The sequence below is a fragment of the Grammomys surdaster genome, unplaced genomic scaffold (assembly GCF_004785775.1).
Source record: "Grammomys surdaster isolate TR1022 unplaced genomic scaffold, NIH_TR_1.0 364, whole genome shotgun sequence".
Taxonomy (NCBI): domain Eukaryota; kingdom Metazoa; phylum Chordata; class Mammalia; order Rodentia; family Muridae; genus Grammomys; species Grammomys surdaster.
The window spans coordinates 923,300-943,829 of NW_021604783.1; the positions used below are offsets into that span (position 1 = coordinate 923,300).

The following is a 20,530-nucleotide window of genomic DNA, read 5'->3' on the forward strand; positions in this document are numbered from 1 at the left end:
TGAACAACAACCCAACTTTAACCAAGAACTCTTTTAATCATACCTAACGACACAGAAGCACTGCCCCCTCCCCCCCAGCAAATGTTCAATACAAAGCCTGTGTTTCACTCTATGCTATTGGACTAAGATGCTTTAATACCATTGGAGTACTGTCAAAGGAGGCCAACTGGGAAGATGGGATTCATCCTGGCTGGTTAGTATCAGGTCAGGTGGCATCAGTGGAGACAACATTTTAACCCTTCACACCCACCACCTGAGAGCAACAAGTTTCTTGCCCTCCTGTCAGAAGACTCCTAGAGGAAGATTAGGATTATTGTTTTAGTCTCTTCCCAGCAGTAAGAAAACTATCCCTATCCAAAAGAAATGGGGTGACCCCCTCAGGTGTCAACAGAAGGGGACTAGGACATATACCACCACCCTGGAAGCGGTCAGTGACACCAGCCTTCTTCTCTCCACACAGCGGTGCGGCAAAGATCTAGCTTAAAGTTTGAATAAGATCCAAAGTTCAAGAGCATAATGGAGAACCCTGCAGTTTCAACAGCAATTAATTCCACACCAGGAAAGTCTCACACTGAAGAAAAAAAAGGTAACTCATATTCACAAAATAAAAAGACTATGTGAGGGTTATGGGACATGGCTCAAGGAAAAGGGGCACCTACTGTGTAAGTATGAGGACCTGAATTCAAATCCCCATTACTCCTGTGAAAAGCATGGCTGTGTGCACCTGTAACCCCTGTGCTCTGTGGGTCAGAGACAGGGAGATCACTCGGGCTTCCTGGCCCTCACCCTAACTCCAGACTTAGTGACATGTTCTCTTTCAAAAGAATAAGGCAAAGTGACAAAGCTGGACATCAGGGAATTTTCCTCTGGCCTCCACAAGTGTCAATATCCCCACTCCCATATTCCCTCTTACATACACACCAAAAGACTACATAGATATTTACTTCCTCTTTCTTACCTAATTAAAAAAAACTATAAAGGAATACAACTGCAAAGTATTATTAGGCCTGTAGTCATAAACGGATATCATAAATACAGGCAACATAAATAAATGTAATACAATTGGCAATATAGCCCAAAGGAGGCGTATGGGAGCAAAGCTGTGTTGAGCAAGGAAATGAATTCAGATAGTAAAATAATAATTCTAATAATGTATTTTTGAGTTTTTAATATCAAGAGATATATTACATATAAAAATAAAGTGATGAGTCAGAGGAAAGGGAATGAAGCAGCATAAGAGTTAATAATTCTTATAATAATATAAGAACTGAACTAATAAAAATCTAAAGCTGATAAGTTAAAGCACATATGATAAAACATAAAGCAGTCATGAGCATGTAACTCAAAGGTCATTAAATGAGTTAAAATGTCACATTATAGACTATAGGTGTAGCTCAGTGACAGAGTACTTACCTCCATGTACAGGATCCTCCTTTAACCCACAATACCACACAAAAATTATAGTATAAAACAGTGCAAGAGAAAGAAATAAAGGAGGAACAAAAATTTCATGAAGCATTTAAGAAAAATGTATTTTAAAAACAACATTAAATGTAAATTGATTAAATAATCAAATTAAAAGATAGAGGTTATCTGGCTGCCTTTAAAAAACATGATCCATGGAAAAGTCATTTGTATTAGCCAAAATACAAAGTAATTGAACATAAAAGAATGGAGAAATATACATATTATAAACAGCAACCACAAGCTAAATGAAAAATGGCTCTGTGGATAGATGATAAAATAGCCTTTAAAAATCTATCCACTAAAAGAAATAAAGATGGACTTTTTGAAATGATAACATTATTAATTTTTCATTACACATCATGGCACACACTGACAGAAATAAACACAAAAGTTTTTAAAAATGATAAATGAAGCAGAATGGAGAGCTTGAAATACGTCCAATATTTAATAGTCAAATGACATTCTACTAAATTGCTAATTCCACTCACTCTGAAAGTAAAAGATCTTCACAAAATAAAGAATGCTAAATGAATTATATATGTATAGAAAATAAATATAATTATTTCAAGACAAATAATAGGCTTAGTGCAAATCTTAAAAAGACAAACCTTCTAGAAGAAACACAGACACATATCTCAGTGATGACAAAAGCTCTCAGAAATAACACAGCACACACAAATATGAAATACAAAAATGACAAATTCATGCTATTGCTGGTAGAGCACTTTCCATTATGTGCAAGGTTCTGCATTTGACCCATATCACATAAAAATATTAAAGCTCACTTAATGGCTCACCAAGGCACTGTTGGAAACACAAAAATGGCAAGCTACAGGCTTGGCGGAAATATATGCTTTACACATTTTCAACACGTGGCTTGTAGATGCAGGATCCATACCCAAAAAACACAACCCAGCAAAACTGAGCAAAAGAGAGAAAAAACACGGGGCTGGAGAGATAGCTCAGTGAGAGCACTGACTGCTCTTCCAGAGGTCCTGAGTTCAATTCCCATCAACCATATGGTGGCTCACAACCATCTGTAATGGGATCTGATGCCCTCTTCTGGTGGGTCTGAAGATAGTGACAGTGTTCTCATATACATAAAATAAATAAATCTTTAAAAAGAGAGAGAGAAAAAAAAAGATAATTCATGAAGAAGATATTTTAGGGTCTAATAACTAAATTAAATGACATTCAAGGGGACTTCCGGTCTGGGCCCGAGCATAGAGCAGGTCACAGGCGGCAGCTCTGTACCCAACCCCAGAAAACCGAGAGAAAGAGGGACTCCCAGGAGCTTTAACTCAGGGAGCATCCCAGGTAAAAATGAATCACCCGTGATATCTGCTGTTAGAAGTTCTAATCCAGATGCTGGCCTCCAAACTTATATTACTCAGACCTTTGAAGGGCCACTGACAAGAACATCAAACAGCTAGAGATTGACATCACTAATCTGAAGAAATCTCTCGTTTCGCTGTCTGAAGAGACCTCCTAAAATCGCAAAGATCCTTATTGGACTTGATTTACTCTATTACAATAGAAAAGGCTGTGTACAGCTCTGGACTGTGTACAATCCTTAAAGAAGAAGGTTGCCTTTACATAGACAAGGCAAGGAGGGTTAAAGAGAGCATGAAATAGGTCAGTGAAGGCCCTAAGAAAAATCAGAGAGAGAGAGAGAGACAGATGAGTGCTGGTACAAGAATTGATTTTCAGCCTCTCCAAGGTTGTCAACCCTATTTCCTCCCATCTTGGGACCATTATTTGGGTTCTTTTTGCTTTTTTTCTGCTGGTCCCTGGCCCTCAAATAGGTGGACTAACTCTGTGATACAACAGATAAATAATTTGGTAGCAAAACCTACTCAGATACATTATCATAAGTTAGCTATGGAAGACCACGAGACTCAAGATGAGGTTGTTACTTTATACAGGATGTTCCCAAAACCCATCTCCACCCAACCTAAAAGGGGGGACTTCTGCCCCTAGACCAAGCAGAGAGGGGCCACCCAGAAACCCCTCTGACAGGCGATCTGAATTCTTGCTTAGGCTTCGAGGCTAAGCACTGAAAGGGAATATAAATAAAAGATAAAAATATCTATCTGGGTTCCCTGAGGGACAAGCCTGACTGCATAGGGGTTGATGTCAAAAGTATCCCCTCTCCAGGAAAAAGACATTGGGACGGGTATGGCCCTCATGCCTCACTGGACAATGACAGGGGGACTGGAGCCATTACAAGGTCCCCTTCAAATACTGGAGGTCAGGCCTCTATCCCTGCCTTCACAAGATTAGAATTGCCACAGCCCTGCTATACTTAGAGAAGGGAGGAGATGTCAGGGGCAGCCCTACTTACACACTGAAGGCCTCAAATCAGCCATAGGCCTAAAATCAGCCATAGGCCTAAAATCAGCAATAGGCCTGTCATACATGTATACTAACACCAATTCTTGGGTCTCAGTGGAAAAACATTGAAACAGATGGCTATAAGCTAATGTAAACAGGCAGCTTTTGTGGAAATTTACAAGTCTGAGTAGTCATAGACCTTGTAAATAGGTAGCCTTGGCAGATAATACCAACTTAGATAAGGACAAGCGAGTCATAGGCAGAGTCATAGTGACTTGTCCCCTGAACCTTCACCCAGCCGATACCCGGTTCTGAAGATATCTGTATTCCCCCTGAACACCCACACTCCAGTGTCATTCTGTTCCCCACGTCCTGCCTTTCTGTGTTTATAACCCCTGTGTGAATGAATTACGATTTGAGAAAAAATAAATTATAAAAAAAATAAAAAATAAAAATAAAAAGATATGAAAATAAATAAATAAATAAATAAATGACATTCAATATTGCCAGTCAAAGGAAACAAATTAAAATCACAAGGAGACTCCATAACAAACCCGCAAGAATGATTAATTTACAAAAATTAACAGTGGCAGATTGTTGAACAGGCTTCTGAGCTTCTGCTGTCCCCCAGACACTGCTTGCTAGGAGGTTGGATAACTTTATTGTTTAAAAAGAAAGTTTGTTAATTTCTTATAAATATACTTCGAACTCTTTACTTCTTGCTATTTAATCAACAGAAAGACAAGGTATATTCATAGAAAGGTAATAAAAATATTAATCAGCAAGGGGATAGACACACAAGCAGAGCATGGCAGCACAAGCATATTGTCCCATCTACTGGGGAGATAAAGATCAGTTAAGTCACAAGTTTTGAATTCAAGACTATCCAAGGCAACACAGAAAGACCATCTCACAACTAAAACAAAACAATCAAACAGCAAACTTAAAGTGAGAAAGAAGAGATGACAAGATGTTGTTTGTCCTCACAATGGAAAATTACTCACCACCACCACCAACAACAAAAAAACAAACTAATGGTTATATTCACAGATGAGTGTAAGTAACTGTACCAACAAGACATTTGAAAGGCAAGTCTTTTCCTTTGAAGACAAGATGATTTCCTATTTCCACCTCAGAACAAGATGTCTGAAGTAGCTGTAATCCATCTGCATTTACTTACTGGGTAGAGAAAAACAGAGGGACTCTTGGGGCAAAGGGAATCTTAGGAATTGCAAGCTGATGTCTGGTAGTGACTCTCAAAGCTTTGGGATCATTAGAGACAGTAACTCGACGCTTGTCCCGGGCTTAATTGTAAGTGGATACTAGCAAGAATAGCAAGGACAGGGATTTGCGCCAGACCTTGGAAGAGTTTCTAACTTAAAATAAAGAGCTGCCACACAGGACCCACGTAGAAGTTATTTATGTATTGGAGAAGGACTAGAAATACAACAATAATTAATCAGTCACAAAGCACGTCTAGGCATTTAGTTAGTGTTCTTGTAGAGACCCATCAGCACCCCCTCACAGTTTATGAGTATTTACAGGGATTTTAGTTTTCAGTATTGTAGCTCAGAGATCTAGTGGAAAAAATGGACTGTGGGAGTCCAAATCACAGATTAAAATGAGTGTCAGGTTCCAGCCACTGAGCACATCACCAGTTCCATCACTTAACAGGTGGTCACCTAATTAAACACACAAAGTCACTGGAGAGATATTTGTCTCCCAAAGTTTGAGATTTAGAAGAAATGCTAAGTGCACAGCGTTAATCACAATGTCCTTTCACGGGATACACTGAGAAGTAAAATTATTACAACTTTAGATTTCAAAGATGCAACCAATTGCCCCAGAAGGCTTCCTCCACCCCTCTTTCCAGTGAATGAAAATGTCCGCTCCTCCATATGTCACTGTTGGCTACTTTTGATTTTTTTTCTCCTCTGTCACCCTAATTGATAAAATACACGTGTGCTCTAGCACTGATTTTTGCATCTCTTTCAGTAGAGCATGTTTCAATCTACCAGTCATTAGCGTGTCCTGTTCAGAGAACCCTCTTTTCTATCCTGTACCTCTACTTTCTATTTGCATGGGCCTCCCTTTCTCCCTAATTCATTTCCAATTATGAGTGAAATTTCTGTCTGATAAACATTGCTCATAGTTTTCCCAAGGCTGCTGTTTATCTTTTAATTTGTTGACAGTCCATTATGTCACACACTAAGAAGTTTTAGTTTTTGAGAGTGTCTGTTTCATAAATAGAAGGCACTCTTACCCTATTAGAGATTGTCCTGAGCTGGGTGTGTAGTGCAGTGGTACCAGCTTGCCTACCACATGAAAAGATCTAGTTTGATCCTTAGCCCTGAAAGAAAAGGTGTCTTTCCTCTCAAGGCATAAACATTCTACATTTTTACGTCTGTTCTTGCAATTTCTCTTTATCTTCAGGTCAAGAGTTCAAACACTTTATAACTGATTGCCCTATGTAGGAACAGACAGGGAAGAAATTGTTGGCTTTTTTTTTCCTCCTAAGTGGTAAATCTCAACCCTGTTCGCTAAATTACCTTTTCTCTGATGAGACCAAAGGCCACTTTGGTCACACACTAACTTATCATAAACACAAGAACTCATGTTCTAATGACCAACCTGCCATCATAGGAACTTCATACTGTTTAAACCTCTCATTTAAAAAATCTCTTTTGACATGGAAAAATCACATCCCTGGAAGCTTGCTTTCTTTGGGGGAAGCTCATCATGGCAATTTTCCACCCAGAAAACCGTTACATTTTCTCTTTTGCTTCCAGATCTATCTTTCCATGGGAAGTATTTCTTTCAATCTGAGGAAATCCCATTTGTTTCTACTTATCTTGAAGCAGAATCAATTCAAGTGGTTTCTGGGCATCTAGAATTATTTTTGTTTCTCCTTTAGGGGGTCAGTCAAGTCTACAACCTAAATGTTGCATCCCTGTCTTCATACCGCACATCTGATGCCTCAACTCTTCCTGTAACAGCACAGCTGAGCAAGTAGGTCCTCCATCTCTGTTCCAGACCTCTGATACCTTTTTCGTGCTGCTAGCATGATTTTCCTAAAACAAATCTTAAGGTCAGTTCCCCATTTAAAACATGGCAGGGCCTGCGGGATACAACCCTTCCTTTACATGAGTCTGAACAGCTGTTTAGTGAGTGCACTCAACACTGCCAAGTACTATTTAAAATATTTTACACGTATAAATAAATCAATCAATATTGAAAGGGGTGGGAAAGCAAAGCAATTCCTTCCTTACACATAAGCAGGCTCAGATTTAGAAAAGTTAGGTGGCCTGGATAAAATAATGGAAAATGACACCTGTCCAACTACATTGATATTTTAGCCAACCACTGGGCACATCATCAAAGGCACATGAGCCAGCCTGATGTCTAAAACTTGCGCACTACAGGGAACTCATAATGTATTTTCCAACTCACTACTTGGTTATCTTATTTCATTGTTTTTGAGACAGGCTCTCATGGTATAATCTTGGGTGACTTGGAACTCTTCATGTAGATCAGGCTGGCCTCGAACTCACAGACATCTACCTGACTCAGCCTCCCAAGTGCTGGTATTAAAGGCCACCATACCTAGCAGGTTTTATTTTTTATTAGTTTATACTAATTATACAAAGTTAGGCATTTTATTATGATCCAGCCATACCAGCTAGTGGATTCTTAAAAGTTAGATGCAAGATAAAATAAATCAGGAAGGTTCAAAATATAAGTAGGAAAAAAAGCAGTTTGTATATATGCTACCAAAGTGTAAAGGCAAAGAGATCACGATTGACATGAGAGGAAATAGAATTCAAGGCAAAACAGTGCAAAACACATACAGTTTATAACTGATTTTTAAAAGATGCAATCTACCATGAAGATATAATGAGCAGAAATTTCTGTATGGTTAACAAATGTCTTTGAGCTAAACAAACCAATGTAACGCATCTGTCAACAACATATGGAGGACTTTAAACTTATACCCAGTAGAAAATAATAGACCAACTATCCCCCAGTTAAGACACAGATCATTTCAATAAGACAAGTAACAACTAGAAAGCAAATGTGGGGGTTTGGGAGGTGGCTCAGCTGTTAACTGTTTTCATTGCTCTCCCAGAGGACTGAAGTTCAGATCCCCAGAACTCCTGACAGGTAGCTAGCTCTCATCTGCTTGTAACTGCTTTTTAGGGGAGCTGACACTCTCTGAGGAACACCACAGGTATCTTCACAAACTCCTGAAGGCACTCACATATGTATCCATAAGTAAAATTAATCTTTTCAAAAAGTAAATATAAAGCTTTGTGGCATCAATAAGAGAAATTAAATGCTTCCCATGTATCTGATATGTGTAGTTTCACTAGGAATGATACTGACCCCATGAAATGATGTGAAAGTTAGTTCTTGAAAGAGTAAAAAAAATCTCAGATATTATAACAGTAATGTTCTGCCCTACTCCCAAAGCTCACCTACCTGGAAAATTTTATTGGTTAGTATTTACTTTCTCTCTACAAAGATAATTTAAGTTTAAATGAGTATAATGAAATCTTAATCCTTAGTATTTTGCTTCTTTTTGTGGACAGAAAATTAAACTTAATTAACGTTAATTATATCTTAATTATTTTTTGTTAAATTAATTAAGTTTTTTTTTCCTCCTCAGTGGAAAAAACTAAAGCATTCACAAGAATTACTCATATTCAGGGATGAGAGAATATGTATGGTCGTTTATTTACCTACGTCACTTTTGAAAGACACAAAATATGATAGCTATCCATGTTTCTAAGGACTGGATACCTGGAAAGCACAAGGTTAGTGTCTACTGTGTATCCTGCGATTCTGGGATTTTGAACATATACAGGTATTCACTTAAGAAACCGGTCATTAGGCTGGAGAGATGGCTCAGGCATTAAAGGCTAGGCTCACAACCAAAAATATAAGACGCCAATCACTGTGATGACTAATACTTGAAGAAAAAGCATTTTCCATGATTGTTTAATTTTACCATGGACAAAGCTTTTACATCAAATCAACAATTTAGTAATACAAAACGGAGTTAAAACTATGCTTGTAAGAAATAGTTTTAATTTAGTCTCCTAAAGTTAATTAATGGTATATGCAATATAGTTATATCTTTTGACTGCTATGGACTTACCATAAACCTCTATGTTTAGATCATAGCTAAAATAAACAGTTTCTTATGGCAAAATAGTCACATATTTCTTCTCGTTCTAGCAGCTGACCCCCTGTTCAATTCCCAGAACCCACATGATGGTTCAGAACCATCTGAAACTCCAGTTCCAAGGGATCGGTTGCCCTCTTCTATCCTCTTTGGTACCAGGCATACACATGGCACACATATATTCAGGCAAAATATTCAAAAATATTATAAAATAAAATAGATAAATCTAAAAAAATTAAAGAAGTAGATCATTTCCACCTTGAAATAAGACAGCATGCATCAAACACTCCTGCAGTTATGAAGGCTCATCAACTGAGCGTGGCCGGCCATTTCAACAAACAGCACCAACCACTAGATATCAGTGGTGGAAGAAACTAAGCTGTCAGCTCATAAGCAGAAATTTACGTCAAAGAGGATGCAGATGCAAAAGAAAGAACTTGTATAAAACAGCTATCAGGAAAAAGATATAGAAGACCTTTGTAACTTTGTATTACAAAAATTTGGAAGATCTGACTCCAAAAATGTGGCATATAAAGAAAAATATTGATAAACTGAACTTCATTTATAAATTTAGAAACTAAAAGATTTACACAGATAGGAAGAGACTATCCACTAATCATCTGTCTGATTAATGACTCATAGATAAAATACATATAAAGAACTAGCAACTGATAAAATAAGAAAAAAATGACAGCATTGTTTCAAATAGGCTAAAGATTCTGAGATGGCAAATGCACACATATGTATAAATGGTAAATGGGCATAAGACATTTGAATTATTGTCCATTGAGAAAATGCAGATCTGAACCACAGTGAGGGACCACTTTACACCCAGTAGCTGGGGCACAATCAAAGGAAGCAGGCAAAAGTTCAGGTGACAGGAACGGAATCAGAACTGTTGTTTACTGCTGGTGGAAATGACAAATGTACAGCCACCATGGGAAAGTATTCATCAATTTCCTAAAAAGTTAAACATACAGAAATCCAGGTCCTAGATAGCTACCCAAGAGAAATAGAAACACATGCCCACCCAGCAACGTGTCCTGTGTTCAAAGTGGTGGGAAGAATCCATGTAGGGAAGGTGTGGCCTACTGCCCTCCAACAAAGAGAGATGCACTGTGGGTACATGGAGAGCATGTGTGGGACAGCCAGACACAAGTGACTCCAGTGCAAGATTCCACTTATGTGAATTTCCAGAAAAGGCAAAACTGTAGAGAGTTGACCATGGGTTGAAGAGCTCAAATTGTTGTTAAGAACTTCTAAAAGACAGGCTTTAAGGCTGTTATAGAAATAGGGATACAATTCTGTAAGTCTAGTAAACTCAGTGTATTCTTACAACGGGTCATTTTTAGTGCGTGAAAACGTTCACTAAAGATATTAAGGGTGGGTAGGTCTCTGCTAATTCTAAATAAATATTACATAAATGGCAATCATTATTTGTCATATAAAATAAATCCAGATAAATTAAATAAAATTAAAGTTCTGGCAAAAAACCACTAATAGCCAAAAATTCATCTACAGATGAATAATCATATTTATCATATAATACTGTACAACAATGAATGCAAAATATAGTTACATTTAACTTTATGGAAAAATCTAACAATAGTAACTTGAGGTAAAAGAATAAAGAGGGCCTGGAGACATGGCTCAGCAGCTAAGGGTACTTCATTCCTTTCCAGAAGACCTGGGTTCAGTTCCTAGAACTCACACTGGCAAGCTCACCACTGCCTGTAACTTGGGTTCCAGGGGATCAACACCTTCTAGTCTCCACAGGCATGGCACTCTCGTGGTACATATTCACACACACACACACACACACACACACACACACACAGATACACATAAATAAAAATGTCTTTAAAAAAGTATAAAGAAAGTTGTATTCATATGTTACATCTTATGTAAATAGAATCGTTAAAGATGGGACCTTTATGTCCTAGCCCATTTATTTAGCATAGAACCTTAAGGTTCCTCTCCATGGCAGCACCTACCAGCACTTTCTCCCTTTCTACAGAAACTAACATTCCATAGAACACACATACCAGAGTTTGCTTCTGCTACTGCTACATGGTGAACATTTGATCATTCCCACTTTGGGCCTTGATAAATAGTGTTTTTATGAACTTCATGTATAAACTTTTGTATTAAAGGACTGGAGAAATGTCTCAGGAGTTAAAAATCATGAACTTCTCTAGAAGAGAACCTAAGTTTGGCTTTCAGAATCAACATTAGGCAACTCAGAAATACCTTTTAAATTCTAGGGCCAGAGGACCAACTTCCTCTTCTGGTTTCCTTGGGCACCTGTACTACGTGGACATATAGACACACACACATAAATACAATTTAAAATAAAATTGTATGTTAAAGCATGCATTCAATTTTCTTAAGTAAATACATAGAACTCGAATTATTTTTATTGATTTTGTTATATAAAATATAAAAATATAGCAAGTATTATACTAGATAAGACTTCAGATACAATACATAAAATATACATGTATTGAGATATGTTATTTCCCATGGAAGCTTACAACTTTTATTATGTCTATCAAAAATAAAAGTTATAAAAAGAAATATTTTATAAAAATAAAGACAAGAGCAAAGTAAAGATACTCATGTAGTATGTGTCACAAGTCTAAAGTTTAGCTATTATAATAACATATATGTATAATAATATATTAATAATACTCAACATTTTCCTTAATGTCACAGACAAATAAGAGAAGGAGAAATAACACATAAATTAAGAGAGAAAGAAAACACAAAATTGTGATTATTTGTACAGGATGCACTGAAAATTATATATATATATATATATATATATATATGAGTGATTAAGAAGCAAAGCCAGGTATGTGTCTATAATCCCAGCTCTCAGGACAAGGAGGCAGGAGAATTAGGAGTTCAAGGCCAGCCTCGGCTACAACAAGTCTAAGGACAGCCTGGTTTACAAGAACCAAACCACCAAAAAAGAAGCAAAAATTGAATTCAGCAAAGGGTGTAAAAGATGTAAAAGCATAACAGAATAAATGAATGACTTTTTGTTTTTAAAGAATGGCTGCTTTGAGTTTATTTTTCTGTTTTGTGCAAGACACAGTTATGAGGTCAGGAAAGCTATGAACCAGCTCCTGCTAGTGTCTGTTCAGCCTTCCTAGTTCACAGGAAGGTTTGGGAGGGCGGGCTCTGGCCTATCACTGCTTAAGTTTAGTCAGGCTGCTGATTCTGACAGGTCTGGATGGGGCCCTAGTGTTGGCCTGGCCAGGATGGATGACTGCCTGCTTCTTCACTGTTTCAGGAGTCAGGCCACAGGTGACTGGGCTTCTGGAGGCCTGGGCATACTCTGCTCCAGAGACTCCAACACTGTGGCCATGAATGGGAGAGTGGATTTCCCAAAAAAAGAAACTGGTCCACCAGTGGCCCGGGTTGGCCTTGAGTGGAGCACTGCATCCTCCGGGTACTCGGAACTATTACTGGACAAGGAGCCCAGGCGTCCTGAGAAGGGGAAGTGGGTCAGCTACAGGGTCTTGGCCCAGCCCTGGGCAGGGCTACTTACACAGATAGCCAAGAGAGTGAGCCTCTGGAAGGGATGGCTGCCATGCTTCAGGGCTGAGGAGCTTAGCCGAGACCCCTCCTTGCAGGCGGTGGCAAGGCCTGCCTGGGGCGCTAGGTCTTAGAGCTCATTTGCAAGGACAACCCATGAAACACAGCTACTCTATGACCTACCAGTGAATGACATTCTAGAACCAGCTCAGAAAGATCAAGCAAGGCTAAGTTCACTGAAACTCTCTTGACCCTTCATTAAAGACTGTCTCCAGCCGTTCACCTGTGTTCTACTTAGGGAAATGGGAGGATGGAAAAGCAAAGGTGCTATATGGAATTCTCCCTCTTTTTATAAAAAGGCCATTCTGGAAGGCGGGAGACATGGCTCAATAGTTAAGACTGCACTTCCAGAAAACTTGGGTTCAATTCCCAGCACTGACACGACAGCTCACAACTGATGATAAAACTCCTGTTCCAGGGATCTGACATCCTCATACAGACATACAGGCAGGCAAACCACCAATGTACATAAAATAAAAATAAATAAATTATATTTTAAAAAGCTATTCTAGAAGCCCTACACAGCAACTTCTGTTGGCACCCTATTACCCCAAACAGTGTCATCTCCCGACCCTGAGTGCAAAGGGTTCTGGATTAGTTGGGCAAACTGCTCTCAACGAACAAAACTGTAGTTCTAAATATCCAAAGTGTCTGGCACATGTCAGTAATCAATGAGCAAAAAGTGTACTAGGAAAACTAGACCTATCCAACACTTAAAATAAAAAAACTAGCAAAATATCTAAAACCTGGAAAAGAGCTAGAGGAGAAATGTAATGACTTGGAGTAAACAAAATACGTCCCACCCAGGGAAGGAACCAGCTCACAGCTCTCAATGCTTGCCCAGTGAACGTACTAAATCAACTTGACCCAACAGAAGTTTTTCACATCTGAAAACCTGATTCTAAAGCTCATATGCAGACTTTTAAAAAAAATCATCAAAATGACATTGAAATGAATAAATAAATAATAAAATAAATATTGACATGGACGACTATGTGCTATTTGCATGAAAGTATGGAATCCAGAAACCAATCTCACATCCTAACGCATATGGGCACATACACAAACACATACACAAACACACACACACACACACACATAGGAAAAACAGAGCAGTGGAAAAGGCAGAAATAATAAAACTCCTGTAAATTAATAATTAATTACAGAGTTTGATTAATAATTAATTAAAATAAATTATGAAACTAAGATTTTCTTAAAATTAGTTTGAAAATATAAAATAACATAGGTATGACCCTGAATCCCCAAGTTTTAGAAATCCCTTTATAGCACATCCAGAGGAGCAAAGACATAAGGGAAATCTTTTCATGAATTTGCCTAAAAGCTTTGGTCTTCCAGGAGATCGAAGTTCTAGAAGTTGGGGACACTACAGCAGAGCGTTATTAGACCACAGGAAGTTGTTCAGAACTTGGAAAGGCAAATTATATCTCGAGCACACGAAATCCTACCCAGATTTTTATAGCACATAATGTCAAAATAATCTAGCAATTATGGGACAGAAGATGCTACAAATAAGATAAACAGGACCATGAAGTATCAATCAGAAACATACTGTAACTGTTAGACTTGTCTTCCTTTGTATATTGTGAAAAATTTCCATATTGTTTGCATACTAATGAAAGAAATGAACCAAGAGCAGAAAAAAGTACATTGGCAAATACCTAACGTACATTTAAAACACAGTGTCCATCATCTACATGACTATTTTTATGCCAATTTTACCAATTTATTTTTCTCAGAAAATACATAAGAAAAATGCACCCCCAAAGTCTGGGTTATTATAAATCACAGGAGAGATTTAGCCTAGTCTATAAGGTATTGATTTTATGTCATTAAAATATATGAGACTACAGAATTACATACAGCTGCCAAAGCTCTTGGAACCTTAGCTCCCCAGCCTCCCCGCCTTCATGGTGGTTAGAGGAATATTTGATGCTTAAGCATGGCAAAGGAAGAGAACTTTATTGTGAAGTTAAAAAAAAAATCATAATTCCCACCTAAAATGAGTAAGTTAGGCCATATATAAATTATATCTCAATGTAAATGACTTTAAAAGGAAGATTTTAATTTTAAAAGTATAGCCATAAAATATTTTCTTTAAAGAATACGGATGCTAATTTTACTAAGAGCCTGAATCCACTACATTACCGATAAGGCAGGTTGTGAAGACATGAGTGTATATGAAGTACGACCCCACTGACATCCCCTGTGCTATCTCTCCAGACGAGTCTAGATACATTTTCTCTTTTCTTTCCTATATTTTTTTCTCTATGATGAATGCATTAACTTCTAATAATAACTCTTCTGCATGCTGGCGGGGTGGGCACTGGCCCAATGGTGGAGACTCAGCATAAAGGCTCTTCTTGATTTGGCTCTGCTGCCCCAGTCAGATTCCAAGGATGAGCCCTGGCGATGGCCCAGGGGAATGCAGTGTGGGGGCTCCTGTGGGAACAAATAAGGAAAGTGCGTTGCTGGGCATCTGATCTTTGGCAGAACAGGACAGGCGTGCATGACAGTTTGCCAAATTGAATATAACTCTTAAGAACTAACTTATGAGAAGGCCCACCAGGCGCTGTCAAAGATTCCCTCCCAACACACTAGAAAGCATTCTCAGAGGGCAGAATGGTCCTTGTCAAATTATTTATAGGAGATTGGTTCACATACTCTGAATGATATGAATACTTCTAATTATATCCGAAGATGCCAAATGTCACTACAAACTTCGCCGAGGGTTCCTGTTGCCAAGTGTTTTGCCTGACAAAGAGGAGGGAGCCGCAGCATCAGCACTTCTGTTCCTATATAAGCAGGGCTGCCCCTCACACCCTATCTCCGCCAAGAGCCCAGAGGTAAGTGATGGATGGGAGCCTTGGGAGCCTTGGGAGCCTAAGGACCTCGGGAGCAAACGGCAAGAACACGGTGGCTATCTCTGAGCATGAACCAATTCCCTTAAGCTTGAAGGGTAGGGGAACTTCTAAGTTCTATACTACATGTTCAGGATTACTGAGCATCACTAACGGGGAAACTTCCTGTTTTACAGTGCAGGACAGCCGTGACTCTCCATCTTCTTCCAGAGCCCCATAGGTAAGACTTGGGTTTCTTCATTTATTGACGACAGAGGGGATTTCAGCCTAAGAAAACTGTGAATAGTTCTTAATTATCCACCATTTCCATGTTTTTAGAGCAGGAGGTGTTTTTGAGGGAAGGCTTGTACAGGCTGGAAATCATTTTTCCAGAATGTCTTATTCTCAGAGATTACTTACCTCACTGAAGCCCAGGATTAAAGGAACATTTGGGACAGGATGATTTTTGACAGTGAGTTATCAGCTGTAACTCTCCAGTGACAATCAACTACTGTGTGCCAAACCTCCTGCATAGTATTGAACACACACACACAAACACACACACACACTTTCAGTGTTACTTAAAATTGGAAACACAAACATCTTGTTAAAACCATATCTGAGTTATTTTTAAGGATTCACTTAATTTTTTTTGAGAAAAAAAAATGCAGTTTTTCTTTTTTAAAGCTGTAGGTATTCCCGCCACAGAGTGTTAGCGATCATGCGTAATTTAGGAGCAATTCTACTATGACCTACAGAAGTCAGTACCTGAGAGTAAAGCTAAAAGTCCACCAGCTTAACAAGCCTCTGCAGCAGAGGCTCACTGACCCATGGTCAGTCAATAACATTTGGGCATGCGATGAACTCTTAATGCTTTTCTTTTTCTGAGTAGAAAGGGGGAAAAAAATCCGTGGAATTTCCATGGGAAGAAGAAGAACCACAAGGAAGCACTCATTTCTCTGTGGTTAAATCAGTTAAACTGAGAGCTGAAATCTCTCATGTCAAAAGAGATTTGGGAAACAGGGCAGTGCTAAGTCTCCTGCTCCCAAGCCAAAGGATGAAAATCCAGAACCAAGAATTGGTTAGGAAGTTGGAACAGCCCACGAAGAGATACAATATCAAATACCAACAAAATGAAAACAGTCACTTGGTTTTGGGCAACAATGGTCATCTAAAAGATCAGAAAGTCTCTGGTAGCTTTGAAAAACACCAACAACCTTCATTTGCACAAAGCCATGTTTCCTTCCTAACTAGGTGACTGTCCCAGAGTGTGGCAGATGCAGACATTCTGCAAGAGACAAGAGGATTAAGTAATGACAGTTGCTGTAAAACAATCCGTCAACAGCTTTAACTACAGAGATCACTGTAGTTCAGAGGGGAAAGAAGGGTAGAAAGGTTTTCATTGTAATTGAAGATGAAGGTACCTACTCCTGGGAATCAAGATTCTGGGAAGGACACTTGCCAGGTTCTAAAACTGAGTCCTCAAATTTTCACAAGATATCAGATTGCACAAGGGGTCTCAGCCTGGCCTGAAGACCACACTTCAAATCCTCACCTGCATTTCTGACTTTTGCTCTTTTGTTTCTCTCTTCCCTGTCCCCCAAGGCCGACATCTCGGCTAAATAAATAGCAGCCATGAGTACCGGTTCGGACGCGGAGATGGCTATTTTTGGTGAAGCTGCTCCTTACCTCCGAAAATCGGAGAAGGAGAGGATTGAGGCCCAAAACAAGCCTTTTGATGCAAAAACATCTGTCTTTGTGGCGGAGCCCAAGGAGTCTTACGTGAAAAGCGTCATACAAAGCAAGGATGGAGGGAAAGTGACCGTGAAGACGGAAAGTGGAGCAGTAAGTGAAAACACAGAGGCCCACTCTGGGGTCATTTCTCCGGCTCAATCCAGAGGCAAAATCTCCCTTGCTAGGGAGACCTGAGCCTGTAGCCACTTGAGCATCTTCTCCCTAGCATGTGGTCCCAAGATTTGGGAGCTAAAGGGGTTCAGACTACAGTACTTCCCCTTTCCAACTTCCCTCAGGATTCAACTCATTAATATTGGCCTCCACTTCCCTACCTCCAGGACTAAATTTCCAAGCCTGAGGGGACGTTGGGAGGGAAACTACCTAGCTCTATCACAGAAGTTCTTGGGCTACTTACGTAGTTTGTAAAGTACTGATATATTTAAAGAAGTTTCTTGTAATGAATGGTATGAGAAAGAATTAAGAATGCTTGACCTAGTAAAAGAGAATACAAGGAAAGAAAATAAGTCTTGTTATAAACATGAGTAGTACTGCAATAACCAGGGGTCTATGGGTCTCTATTTTGTATTCCAGTTTCAGGTTTCATTTCCTCTGACTATAAAATCAGGGAAGTGGTGGTATCCGGTTCACGGAAGGCTGGGTGGATTTCATCCACACACACTGCACGGGTGTCTGAAAAACAATCGTGCTAAACCTCCTGAATTTGTACAATTAATTGTGTCAATAAAAACTACTAACGCCTACATTATCACAGGAAACAGATTTCCTTAGCATCAGACCTGAAAATAAATGTGTCTTTAAAAGGCATTGGATAACCATATGATAGAAAGTGTGTTCAATTGTAGTTTAATAACCAAAATAAACAGGCAGGCATAAACCCTGTCTCAAACCATTCTGCTTCCTTATCAGACTCTCACCGTCAAGGAAGATCAAGTCTTCCCCATGAACCCTCCCAAATATGACAAGATTGAGGACATGGCCATGATGACCCACCTCCATGAGCCCGGAGTGCTGTACAACCTCAAAGAGCGTTACGCAGCCTGGATGATCTATGTGAGAGCCCCTTTTATCCATTTATTTCTTGTAAAAAATGAAACAAGAGGCATTAGATTCACTTTTCAGATCTTTTCCCCAGACCTACTCAGGCCTGTTCTGTGTCACCGTCAACCCCTACAAGTGGCTGCCAGTGTACAACCCTGAGGTGGTGGCGGCCTACAGAGGCAAAAAGCGCCAGGAAGCCCCGCCCCACATCTTCTCCATCTCTGACAACGCCTACCAGTTCATGCTGACGGGTGAGTGGAGCATCTGTTTATAGGAATGTGCACACACAATTGGGATGGACAAACGGAGCTCACCCCAGTCTTATTATAAGACATCTGTGCCTCATGGGACTTGCCATTTCCAAAGAACAACCACAGCCATGACATTTGCTCTTTCCGGCAGTCGTCTCCACTTTAGGATGTGAACGGTGACACTCGGGAATTCACTGCCCTGTCCAAGCCAACAGGGCTAGCAAATGAAAGCTCAGATAAAGCAAAGAACCAGTTTCTAAAAACAGATTAGCTCCTTCCCTCATTTTTTTCTGACTTAGATACAAAATTTTCAAAGAGATAATTTTAAAAGCATTTACCTCCTCAACTGTCTTAAAAGGGGAAAAAAAAAAGAGGTCTCATCCATATCCAGAGAACTCTGAATTCTTATGTGGATTTTTTTCAAATGACACAGTCAATGTTGCCATCTTTGGGGACTGAGAGTGAGCAAACTGGAGATAGACCATGGGTAAAGATAAAATTCCACCTACAAAATTCCTCCCACAGACTTTGAAACATTCTCTTAGTTAGTCTGTTAGTCCCACTTTATCAAAACATACTCATGGTAGGTCTCAGAACAGCACTAAAACCTTTTATCTTCACATACCAAGTGCCTCTGGATATGACCTCAGTTCCCACGTTCCCTTTCTTCTGTAGAGTTTTGGTAGCTGGGCAAGTTTCTCTCTTTTTTTTTTCTGTTCATTTTGCTGATCTTGTTCATAAATTGTCTTTAATTTAGGGGGTTGGGGGAGGGAAAGTGATACATCAGGGACCCCGTATGACAGATTGGCCTGGACTTTTCACAAGGACTCTGTGCCCACCTTCCTCAAAATTACCAGGGTGTTAGTTCCCGTCAGAGGTTTCAATATCCAGAAACTGCACTATACACTGCCACCAAATGACTGTCCAGGCTTTGGGACTACCCTAGATTTAAAGTCACATAGGCTCCCAAACACAATTTGCATACAAAAGTATACAGGACCATGACATTGACCTGCTTAGTGTTATTTGAACATTGTCTGAAACACTAGGACATTGTTTTCTTGTCTGTTCTCCTAGATGCAATATGGTTGTACATGATTTTATTCATATTAGAAAAAGACAATTTTATTGATCCAGAATCCATACCCATTTCCTTGAACAGAAGCTCAAAGTTTTTTAAAGTCTAAATGTACGTATATCTAAATAACATGTAGACGTATTGATTTTCTCTGGAAGTACTTTAAACTTAGAAGTCTCAAAAATCCACAGTCTGTCAATACAGAATTACAGAGTTGCTAAACTAGAAATTTGATAAAATGGTTTATTATATAGAGATAAATATCTATATTAAAAGGAAATAAAATTAATTAATTAATTATTAGACCATTTCTTATTTGACATGACCAGGAGTCAAATTAGTTACACCAAAAGCTGGACAGAGAACAAGAAGTTGAAAAATAGGCAAAATGGCAGTCAAAACACCTGACTATCTTCAACCTTACTTAGTTCTGTAACTCAAATTTAAGAAGCCATTTTCTCTTCTAAATCTCAGCTTCACTATCTGCTAAGTGGGAGATGTCACCTAAGAAACATTTAAGGCCTCTAGTGACGTCACAGTCCTGTGACTGTTACTCTGTACAACTAAAATCACCTCGTGCCTGAGGTTTTCTTTAAAATAACCCAGTGAGGTTGAAATAGCATAGCAATGGCATGAAATTGGCTAAGTATTAATGACTATTGCTCTGTAGGATGGGTGTCCAAAGTCTCTGCTCTTACGTACATTTAAATGTTCTAGTAACATAATTTTTAAAAGTAATAAAATATATCCACCCATGCATTTGGATAACTATGATAAAAAAAATAGAAATTAGGAAGTATTAGAAAGTATGTGGAGAAATGAGGATGCCGTTCACCGTTGGTGGGAATGTAAAATGGCAGAATTGTATGGAAAACAGTAATGTGGTTTTTGAACAATCGGAATATAACTAGGGTCTGACCCACACTTCCCTACTTCTGGGAAGCTAGCCAAAAGAACAGAA

General features: G+C 39.0%; 1 protein-coding gene across 1 annotated transcript in view; it reads left to right on the forward strand.

The window, feature by feature from the left end:
- The first annotated feature begins 15,442 nt into the window (after positions 1-15,442).
- LOC114631692 (myosin-8) overlaps positions 15,443-20,530 on the forward strand; it is a 29,942-nt gene continuing 24,854 nt past the window's right edge. The window contains exons 1-5 of the mRNA XM_028780063.1: positions 15,443-15,453; positions 15,645-15,688; positions 17,053-17,292; positions 18,109-18,252; positions 18,335-18,491. Coding sequence (XP_028635896.1) covers positions 17,083-17,292; positions 18,109-18,252; positions 18,335-18,491 — 511 coding nt within the window. The 5' untranslated portion in view covers positions 15,443-15,453; positions 15,645-15,688; positions 17,053-17,082. The remainder of the gene's footprint in view (positions 15,454-15,644; positions 15,689-17,052; positions 17,293-18,108; positions 18,253-18,334; positions 18,492-20,530) is intronic.